At 49.4% G+C, this 11,265-nt stretch overlaps 1 protein-coding gene across 1 annotated transcript in view; it reads left to right on the top strand.

Moving 5' to 3' along the window:
• Window positions 1-7,218: 7,218 nt before the first annotated feature.
• The window catches only part of LOC103806930 (exonuclease mut-7 homolog), a gene marked incomplete at both ends in the record, with an annotated part of 7,564 nt that continues 3,517 nt past the window's right edge, over window positions 7,219-11,265 (top strand). Inside the window, one exon of the mRNA XM_009079641.1 lies at window positions 7,219-7,283. Coding sequence (XP_009077889.1) covers window positions 7,219-7,283 — 65 coding nt within the window. The remainder of the gene's footprint in view (window positions 7,284-11,265) is intronic.

Consider the following 11,265-nt stretch of genomic DNA (forward strand, 5'->3'; position numbering starts at 1 on the left):
GGCCAGGTTGGATGGGGCTTGGAGCAACCTGGGCTGGTGGAAGGTGTCCCTGCCCATGGCAGGGGATGGAATGAGATGAGCTTTAAGGTCCTTCTAACCCAAACCAGTCTGGGATTCTGTGACTCTGTTGTTGCACACACTGGGTGGGAGAGGAATGTGAGTGTCCTGGGGCTGCCGTGGCCTGGGAGGAGGAAGCACCAGGGTAGGGTGTGCTGTGCCTGCCTGCCCCGCGGTGCCTGGGGAGGGCTCTCCTGCCTCTCCATTGACAAAAAGCACTGTGGAAATCTGAGGGCAATGTTGCTGGCTGTGGTGCTCAGCCAAGGCTTCCCTTTTAATGAGAGTGCATTCTGTTTGATCTGTGCTTTTTTGGGGGGAAATGATGAATTTTAGCCATTAGGAAAACAAAAGGCATAAGTATTTGGAAGGATTGTTTTATAAGAAGCATATGTGTGCTTTATTATTCTTGTGCCTGAAGTGTGGGGATTGTTTTCAGTTGGGAGCTGCAGCAGAAGAATGTGAACTTGTGACTCACTGAGAACTCGAGTGTGCACCAGCCAAATGCTGAGGGTTCCTGTTATGTTTTCATAACTCAGATTTCTCAGAATGGAAGGGATCTCTCTTGCCCTTAGTTACAGAATGACTTTTGCTGCCATTGAGAAAGGCTGGATTCTTCTGCTAAAAGAACTTGTTTTGCTTTCAGTATGCTGTTAGCAACCCACTGTCCTTCATCTCCCTTTCTGCTCTCCAGCACAGCTGTTCTGCCTGTGCAGCTCATTCTCCGTATTTCTGTTTGAGCTCCTCATTTTGACTTTGCAATAATGATGTAGTTGGCAGCACAGACCAAGGTATGATTTAGCAGAGTGATGATCCCAGGAAATATAAGCTTAGCTTATGTCACCTGAGGAATTCTGGCCTTTCTCTGGAAGAACCAAATGAGAAACATGAAATCAGCATTGAATGCAGAGTCAAATGCTTCAGCCAGACCTCACTTTTCCATGTGGTCTATGAGCAAAACATAAACTGATTGTGCAGTTCCATTGGTGTCTGGGCCAGCTTGTGGCAGGGCATTAGGTGATGTGAACACCTTTATTTCATCCTGCCATGGCGAACTTCATCTGCTGTATCATAGAATCATCAGGATTGGAGGAGACCTCTAAGATCATCAAGTTCAACCTATAACCTGTAACTGCTGGAACCCCTAAACCCTAAACCAGATCCTCCAGTGTCAGATCCAGACACCTCTTAAACACCTCCAGGGATGGTGACTCCACCACCTCCCTGGACAATTCCCTGTTTCAGCATCTGAACACCCTGACAGGGAAAACACTTAACATCCAATCTGCCCTGTCTCAGCTCAAGGCCATTCCCTCTAGTCCTCTCCCTGCAGCCCTGGCAGGAGAGACATCCCATCCCACTCCCCAGCCCTGGCAGGGAGTTGCAGAGAGCCATGAGGTCGCCCCTGAGCCTCTTCTCCAGGCTGAACAACCCCAACTCCCTCAGCCCTTCCCCATGTTCTCCAGCCCTTTGCTGCCCTCATTGCCCTTGGCTGGACTCACTCCAGTGCCTCAATGGCCTTTGGGCAGTGAGTGCCCAAAGCTGAGCACAGCACTGAGCTGGGACCTCCCCAGCGCTGAGCAGAGAGGCTGCAGGAGCCTTTGGGTCCCTGCTGGCAGGCATGAGTAGGCAACTGTCATGTGAGAGCATCACAGGGCTGGAAGAAGTGCATCAGAGCAGTCACAGCTGGTTGATGAATGGAGAAATAAGGAGCCATTCATCTCAAATGAGCATTGTGCTCCTGAGAACAAGCTGGTGTTCACAGTCAGGTGATAACAAGTGAGAAACTTGCTGCATTTGGAGGTTTTCCCCCCTCCTGCCTGATGCAGATCCTCCTGTTAATGCCGGAGGTGAATCCCAATGTGTGAATGAAGAGCTGCAGGAACAAGTAATAATTGCCTTTCCTTTGGTGGACCTAGACTCCCAGACCTCCTAAAAAGCTAAGCCTTTCATGTTAAAATTACAGGGGAGATGTGTGAGGAGTTTGAGGCTGTGGTGGCTGCGTGTGGTTGCTTCCCTCCAAGATGTGAAGCTCAAAGCTGCAGCTAACATTGGAAACTGAGCCAAGACTGGAGTGAGCCAGACATGCTGAATAAAGGACTGTCTGCATCTTCTTGCTTCATCTCCTTGCTGTGTGAATTCAGCTAAAGCCACAGTTAGACATTCTAAAGCATCTTTGCCTTTTGCAGGAGGTGCAGTTACGGAATGAGTCTGTGGGGTGGTGAGGGAGCTCTGGAAATGGTGCTAAAGGGAACTTGGTCTGTTCAGCCTGGAGAGGAGGAGACTGAGGGGACACCTCACTGTGATCTGCAGCTTCTTCCCGAGGGGCAGTGCAGGGGCAGCTCTGAGCTCTGATCTCTGGGACCAGTGACAGCACCCAGGGAACAGCTGGAGCTGTGTCAGGGGAGGGTTAGGTTGGATATCAGGACAAGGCTCTTCCCCCAGAGGGGTTTAGGCACTGAACAGCTCCCCCGGGCAGAGGTCACAGCCCCAAGGCTGACAGAGCTCCAGGAGTGTTTGGCCAATGCTCTGAGGCACAGGGTGCATTGTTGGGGTGTCCTGTGCAGGAACAGGAGTTGGACTGATGATCCTCGTGGGACCTTCCAGCTCAGGAGATTCTGTGATTCTAGGATTCTGTGATTCTAGAATTAATATTTAGTTGTTGACCTTTCCTGTCCATGAATTTCAGCTCTAAGTGACAGTTTTAGGCTCTGACCCTGTGTTTCAGTCATTTTAACCTTCTTTTTTAGGGTTGCTTTCATTTTTCATTCTGTGTCTCGTGTTCAGATGTCTATAACTTTCCTAGGTCTCAGGTCTTGGGTCCTTTAATGGCTTTGGACACAAAGAGAAAGTGTCAGGAGGTTTTTTCCTTGGAAAATAGTTCCTCTAGGGCTGGATGTCTCACTTTCCCCAGGCAAGAGACACGAGGAGCCTCCGTCAGAACACTGAGTTCTCTTGCCAAGGTGTTTGAGCAGCACCAGTGAATAATGCAGCAAAATTTTGCAAGGACCCACTGCAAACCTCACCAGCAAAACCAGAGCTTACCTCAGCAGCAAACCCAGAGCTTACCTCAGCAGCCCTCAGGCACTGCTTTTGTTGTGATTACAGCAGGGTTGGAGTGATGGATGCACAAAGGAAAAGAAGGGAATGAACAAAAAGTACTTTATGGCTTTCCTCAAAGGCACTTTTCTAACTGAAAAATAGAAGCCTTGTGGTTTCTATGGGTTTGAAATGTAACCACAGATCTTGAGAACTGGAAGACATTTGATTTACCATCTCCTCCCATTCTGGTACCAGACTGAGGGCAGAGCTCATTTGTTTTCAGAATGAAAAATGTCAAAAGGAAATACATTAATGTTCAGATGTTTAAAACAGGAACATGTTATTGGGAGAAACTGTCAGGGGAAGAACTTGAAGTCATTTGTGTCTTGCTGGAGTGGGCACAGATGTGACTTTCTGAGATCTCAACCAACATGCTATTATCATCTTCTGGTGAGGCCTTGCCAGGTGTTTTATGCTCTTCAACCCTCTTTTCTGGAGCTGTGAAGGATCAGTGTCAGAGGGAGCACTTTCTCTTGTTAGTAGCTGAATATCTCTTCAGGATGTAGAAGTCTCTGCAGGGTTCGACTTCTCTTTTTAAGTGGAAATTCTGGGTGTTCTAGGTGGGACATATGGTGGTGGTTTTGAGGCTGATGTGCCCCATCCTTGCCCTTGCAGGGCCTGCTCTGTCCCAGTTTAACACGTGTCATAGTGATTGCTGCTTCTTGCTCCTACTGCAGTTTTCCTGTTCCTGTCCTCTGAGCTGTGCCCAGATGCACGTGTTATGGCTACCTGGTTTGTGGTCACTTTGCTTTACTCCTCATTCCCTTGCATTTCTCCCTCTCTCCTTTCAGTGTGCAGCAATCATCTGTCTGGAAAGCGTATGAGTAAAAGGTCCTGTTGTTTTTCCTTGGATAACCTGACATGAGTTTACTACAGCTTCTCTGGTTCCTTCTCAGCTGTGGGTGAGCAGCAACCAGTCTGGTATTCCAGTGGGAATATAGCAGTAGTTATTGGTTCCTTAGCCAGGCCAAAGGCACTAATTTTTCACTTTCAGGGGTGCCAGGAGGCCCATGAGGAGGCCTGTCCTCCAAAGAGATCCTTCAGGAGAAAGAACAGACAGATTGTTCATGTCTTTCAGGGGACAAAATGATGTGGATGTTCACATTCCTGTCTTGGGGAGTAGCTGGATGCAGTGGCTCAAGGTCCAGTGTGAGGTTGCAGGGTCGTTCCTCTCTGATGGGATGACACAAGAGCATTATGTGACTTTGCTGTCCCATTTGTGTTTGGCTCTGTGAGCAACTGCTTATGGGTTATTTTGCTTAGCCTCTAAGTTTCATCCTTAGACCATTAGAAGCCTTCCCAGGTAAGGGTTTCTCTCCTTGTTCAGTCCCTGTTCTGGAGAACTGGGTGGGAATTGCCTCTTTCTTAGGCACAGACTGAAAGGAGACCAAAACCTTTGTGTCAGTTCAAGCCAGAAGATGGATGGTTGCCCTCCTCATGACTGACCTTCCCCTGCCCCAGTGGCTGGACCCAGGCCTGGTTGCCTGGCCCTGGGGCTTGGCAGTGCCCTGAGGCTGTTCATAGAGTTCCAAACTAGTTTAAGTTGGGAGAGAGCTTGAAGTTTATCCCATCCCCCCCCCTGCCATGGGCAGGGACCCCTTCCACCAGCCCAGGTTGCTCCAAGCCCCATCCAACCTGGTCTGGAACACTCCCAGGGATGGAGCAGCCGCAGCTTCTCTGGGCAACCTGTGCCAGTGTCTCACCACCCTCACAGGGAAGAATTCTTTCCCAGTATCCCATCTGTCCCTGCCCTCTGGCAGTGGGAAGCCATTCCCTGTGTCCTATCCCTCCAGGCCCTTGTCCCAATTCCCATTCCAGCTCTCTTGGAGCCCCTTGAGGCACTGGAAGGGGCTCTAAGGTGTCCATGGAGCTTCTCTCCCCAGGCTGAACACCCCCAGCTCTCCCAGCCTGGCTCCATGGTAGAGGTGCTCCAGCCCTTGGAGCATCTCTGTGTCCTCCTCTGGACTTGCTGCAACAGATCCACATCCTGTGCTGAGGACCCCAGAGCTGGACACAACACTCCAGGTGGGGTAATTCAGTTCTGGGTGCATTCCCTGCCAGGGTCTGAGCAAGGGAAGGAGTTCCCTGGGTACCTGAGCCTGCATGGTGCCAGTGTGGCACCAGTGAGGTGGTTAAGACTGACAGGAGAGATGTTCCCATCCATGAGTGTATGATCGAACGAGTGAGCTCAGGTTGTAGTTGCAGGGAGGTGAGGTAGGAAAAGGCAGTAAGGAGAGGGCTGGGGTTGTTAATTGAGGGTTAGAAAGTTTCTACCAAGCTGAGTTATGGGCTGTATCTGAAGTGAAACATTGCTCTCCTAACTGCTCTCATTTCCTGTATCATTCCAGCCTGTTCCCTGCATTAATTACAGCCCAGATTTACAGTGTATTTGGTTACACACTGTGTTGCTTTCTCATTTTTTTCCCTGTGTGTGTATAAATTTCTTTGGGAGTCAGGCCAAGGGGAGAGTGTGCAGATAGGCACACACACATGGGCTGAATTTGCCTGTAATTTGCTAATTTAGTGGGGAGTTGGGATCTGGCTTTCCTTCTGTTCTGGTGGAAAAAGAGCCTTTTCTTTCTCCAGAGGAGGAGCAGTAGCTGAGAACAGGCAGTGCTTGGAGACTTCAGCATTGCAGAACAAGCAGAGATGAGAGAAAATATTATCTTATGAATTGTAAATGTGGCATTTTTCATTTGGCTGCTGTTTCCCAGAGGTTAGTGGATAATGGGAACACTCTCAGGCTCTTGGCTCGACCAGTAACCAGTTTGCTACTGCAAATCTCTTCTAAATGCAGAGCGTCAGAGCTCAGTTGGATGAGGTAAAGCCTTTCACAGCTGAAGTAGGCTTTTGTGACCTGAAATATGAAGTGTGAGGGGATACTGAGCATGAAATCTTAGGTTTGGAAAGGAGCTCTTCAGGAATGAACAACACAGAAGGTGATTGAAAGGATGTTTCCTTTGCAGTTGAACATTTTTCATGTGGCTCTATGAAAACACAAGAGGAGGTGCACTAGGAGTGGTTTGGAGAGCTCGTTCACACTTTTAGATTCATTCTTGGTATTTAAACTGTTGATGCCATAGATGATTTCCCTTGAGAACATTCTGAGTCATGGTTTCCTAAGTAAATGATTGCAAATTAAATGGGATTAAAAATGAAATTAGGTGGAATCAGATATCCAAAATGCTATTCTTTTAAAATGAATTATTCCTGAGCAATTAGTTCAGAAATACTGATGTGCTGAATACTGGTCTGATGAGTCATTGGTATGATGAACGATGCTGCTATGATTAATAATGGTATAATCAATGATAACAGACACGAGCGAATGCAAGTTCTGCAATGACTAGGTGAAAAGTAAGAGGAAAATTCCAAATAACCTTCTTGTGAAGTATTTGATCCCTTTTTGTTTAGCCTCGCCACTAATCACAGCAGCTCTTTGTCTTCCCTCTTTGTCGGATATCACTTTGCCTGAATCCCTGCAGAGCTCAGCCTGTGTCCAGAGTCCAGCCTGGGATGGGCACACTCCTCTCTGCAGCACACACTGCCCTGCACTGGCCCCAGCACACAGGGGCTGAGCTGCCCCAGTCTCACCCAGTCCCCCCTCCATCCCCAGCTGCCCTGATTACATCCAGAGCAGCTCATTACAAATCCATGTGCTGATCATCCTTCCCAACCTGTGCCAGGTGCTGACTCTTGCAGGACCATTTTGCTCTCTGTGGAATGGGGACTGGGCTGTGGGGGTGGAAGGGGTGCTGAGCAGCAGCAGGATTTAGCTGTAGAGGCAGCAGGACAGCTCTGGGGTGTAGGAGGCCCCAGGGTGCTGAGTTGAAGCCATGCCTGGATGCTGGCTGGGATTTGTTAGGGTTTCAGTGCAGGGTTTAGCTCTAATCCTGACTGGCAGTTGGAAGGTTGGTGGTTTCCAGCACAGTGCAGGGAGTAGCTGATTCCTCTAGGGTGAACAATGCCCCAGTGTGTCTGGGTTGCCTCTGCACAGCCAATAAATCTGCTTTGTTTTCTTTTTCTCCCTCCTTTTCTCTCTCTCTCTTTCCCCTCCTCCAGGCCAGGACCCACTCCTGTTGCTGAAAACCCTTCAGCTTCTCTGGAAAAAGCAGGAGCTGAGGAAGGTAAGGCTGAGCCTCCCCACACTGCAATTCCTCACAGCATGCAGAGCATGTCCAGGCTCGGGACACTGGGACAGACCCTCAATCCTTCCTGACTGCTTTTCCCATTCCAGCACACAGGGAAGAGCTTGTGCAGTTGCAGCTACAAGTGAAAAGAAAAGTTACCTCTCAGTGATGTAAGCAGCTCCTATAAAAGAGCTGGAGTGTAAAGGCCTGAGTTACAGAGGGATAAAGAAACCAAAGTTGCTTTTCTTTTATTTTAAACACTTTTTTTTGTCCATTAAATGGAGGATCTTGGGGGAAAGGGGAAGAATATTTCTAGTAGGTGAAAAAAATGATGAAGTGATTAGAGAAGTGCTCTTTGCCAAGGAGAATGATAGCAAAGCTTTCAGATTCAAAGTATTTGTAGGGTTTTTTTGCTAATTTGGTTTGGTTTTGCCTTTTAGAGTGGTGGATGCAATTTGCACACTGCTTGTCTAAAGTTAGGGTGTGTTTCTATACAGCAGCCTATGGGCTCTGCATAGAGAGTCCTCATAGGGAGTAAAATACATTTCAGCTAAATTTGGGATCTTGAAAACCAATAAAAACAGTAGATGCATCAGCTTAGTGGTAAGTTTCCCATGTGCAACTCTGAGCTGCTGAGACTGGTTCATAGCTGAGATGGTTTCTTAGTATCATAATATGTTAAGGAGTTGGAATGGAGCTCAGAGATCACCCAGCCCCAACCCCCTGCCCTGGGCAGGGACACCTCCCACCAGAGCAGGTTGCTCAAGGCTTTAGCCAACGAACACTGCCAGGGTTGGGGCAGCCACAGCCTCCCTGGGCAACCTGGGACAGTCAGTGTCTCACCACCCTCACAGGGAAAACTTCTGCCTAAGATCTAACCTAAATTTCACTTTTTCAATTTCTCCCCATTCCTCCTTGTCCTCCTCCTGCATTTCCTTACCAAGAGTCCCTCTGCAGCTTCCCTGGAGCCCCTTCAGCTCCTGGCAGATTGCTCTGAGGTCTCCACACAACCTTCTCTTCTCCAGGCTGAACAGCCCCAACTCTCTCAACCTGTCCTTGTAGGGAAGGTGCTCCAGTGCTCTGATCAGCTTTGTGGCCTCCTCTGGTCTTGCTCCAACAGTTCATTGCCCTTTTGCTGTTGGGGACAGCAGAAGATTTCTTTCACCAGAAGAAACTAGAAGGTTTCTTTTCTAAAAGCCCCCAGACCCTGCAGCTCCCACACAGCCACGCAGAAATTGTCCTGCGTGGAATGGCCTGCGAGGCTGAGCACTGGTGTACGTGCTCCATCCTGGGAGTCTGCAGTGTTTAGTCATTGGCCTTGTCTGCTGCACTTAGACTTTCCATTCCTGGTAATTTGTGGTTCCCAGCTGGAACAACTGTGGAACCAGCTGTTTAAGCTGGAAACCCAGTGTGAGAGGTGCCTTTCCAAATTGTCACTTAGAGACAGAGACTTGAGCTTAGCAACCTTGAAGCTTTGAGCTTTCCATCAAGTTTTGTTAGAGGTGGAGGAAAAAAAATATTATCCTCTAGGTCTTGAGGGCAGTTAATGCCACAGAACAACATAGGAAAGGGTAATCATCAAAATCTCTGCACTGGGTGCCCTGGGATCTGTGTGGGGATTGGGGAGAAAAATGGTCTGGAAAAGACAAGGCCTCCCATGGACATGTCCTTAGGCAGAGAACACTGCAGTGTTCCTGCTGGGGGTGGAACAGCTAGAGGATTGCAGTTCTGTGTAATCAGCTGGTTTCTGGAATGTTTAGAGAATCACAGACTGGCTCGGGTTGGAAGGGAGCTTAAAACTCATCTAGTTCCACCCCTTGCCATGGTCAGGGACACATTCCACTAGCCCAGGTGGCTCCAAGCCCCATCTAGCGTGGCCTGGAGCACTCCCAGGGATGGAGCAGCCACAGTTGCTCTAGGTAGCCTGTGCCAGTGTCTCAGCATCTCACAGGGAAGAATTACTTCCCAATATCCTATCTAACCCTGCCCTCTGGCAGTTGCCCACATTCCAGAACTGAGGTCACACCATGGCAAGCACCCTCCTTCTGCTCAGGACCACTGATTTGAGACCAACAGAACCCTCCTGTCTCCTGTCATTGCAGGCCCTTGTCCAGACTCCCTCTCCAGCTCTCTGGGAGCCCCTTTACAGAATCAATCAGGTTGGAAAAGACCTCTGAGATCATCAAGTCTAACACATGACCTAACACCACTGTGGCCACTAGACCATGGTACCGTGTGCCACCTTCAGTCTCTCCTTAAACACCTCCAGGGATGGTGACTCCACCACCTCCCTGGGCAGCACATTCCAGTGTCTGATCACCCTCTCTGGGAAGAAATTCTACCTGATGTCTAACCTTAACCTCTCCTGGCCCAGCTTGAGACTATGTCCTCTCATCCTGTCACTGTTCCGTGGGAGCAGAGCCTGACCCCACCTGGCTCCAACCTCTGTCAGGGAGCTGTAGAGAGTGATAAGGTCACCCCTGAGCCTCTTCTTTTCCAGGCTAAACAGCCCCAGCTCCCTCAGCCTCTCCTCACAGGGCTTGTGTTCCAGTCCCTTCCCCAGCTTCATTGCCCTTCTCCGGAAGGCACTTGAAGGGTCTCTAAGCTCTCCTTGGAGCCTTCCCTTCTCCAGGCTGAACAGACCCATCTCAGCCTGTCTCCAGAACAGAGTTGCTCCAGCCCTATGATCAACTTAGTGACCTCCTCTGGACTCATTCCAACAGGTCCATGTCTTTCTTGTGCTGGTCACTCCAGGGAGCTGCAAAGCATCCCTCCCCCAGTGGGATGTGGTGTTTGCTGGGTGAGCAGACTGCAGCTCCCCAGTAGGTTTGCAGGTCTGTCCCCCCCAGGCCCACCCTTCAGGCAGAACTATGGAGCTGTGGGCACAGGCAGACCATGTTTCCCAGCCTGGAGGGTGCATTTCTGACCCCCAAGGACAGTCTATTTGAAGGGCTGTGGTGGGACCAGCTGTTATGGAGAGCACAGCATGAATGTCCCAGTGAGCTCTGACATGTGCTCCTCATGCTGTCCCTGAGACAGGCTGACCCATGCCTGCCATCACCACCCTGCAGACACCCTGTGCACCCACAGCAAGTGTAGCCTCAGCTCTCAGGGGCAGGGCTGGCCTGTCCTCTGGGTGCAGCTCATGCTGCTGCTGCCACCCAAATGTCCAGCCCAAATAGCTGAGGGAAGTTCACTTAAATACAGCTCAGTTTGTTCTTCTGTCAGGGAAATGGCAGCAGCTGTGTTGCCCCTCATTGTGTAAGTCAATATTGTTTATGAACTAGTGTGAATCATCCTGTTGGTGTCAAATCAGTGGCCCTGAGCAGAAGGATGGTCCTGCTGGTCTCAAATCAGTGGCCCTGAGCAGAAGAACGGTGTCTGCCATGGTGTGACCTCTGTTCTGGAACATGGATATAAGATACAGTCATTAAATCAGTGGAGCAGAAGAACGGTGTCTGCCATGGTGTGACCTCTGTTCTGGAACATGGATATAAGATACAGTCATTTCCTACATGGGAAATACAGTTCTGGAATAACCAGGAAGCACCAGCAGACTGCCCAGAGATGTGTGACTAGAAATGAGAGATCAAAGCTGAAGGAGTGAGTATGTAGTTTGAGCACCAGCAACATCTTTGTATTCCCATGATAACGGTGTCTGCCATGGTGTGACCTCTGTTCTGGAACATGGATATAAGATACAGTCATTTCCTACATGGGAAATACAGTTCTGGAATAACCAGGAAGCACCAGCAGACTGCCCAGAGATGTGTGACTAGAAATGAGAGATCAAAGCTGAAGGAGTGAGTATGTAGTTTGAGCACCAGCAACATCTTTGTATTCCCATGATGTTTCCAGCTGTAGAAATCCCCCCAGGAGCATTCCCTGCCATGGGAATCAGTTGAAATGGAAACGGCAAATACATGTTTGAGAGGATTCCTCTGGCAGAGGGATGAGCCAGGCAGCACAGAGCACTCTT

The sequence above is a fragment of the Acanthisitta chloris genome, unplaced genomic scaffold (genome assembly GCF_000695815.1).
Source record: "Acanthisitta chloris isolate BGI_N310 unplaced genomic scaffold, ASM69581v1 scaffold3188, whole genome shotgun sequence".
Taxonomy (NCBI): domain Eukaryota; kingdom Metazoa; phylum Chordata; class Aves; order Passeriformes; family Acanthisittidae; genus Acanthisitta; species Acanthisitta chloris.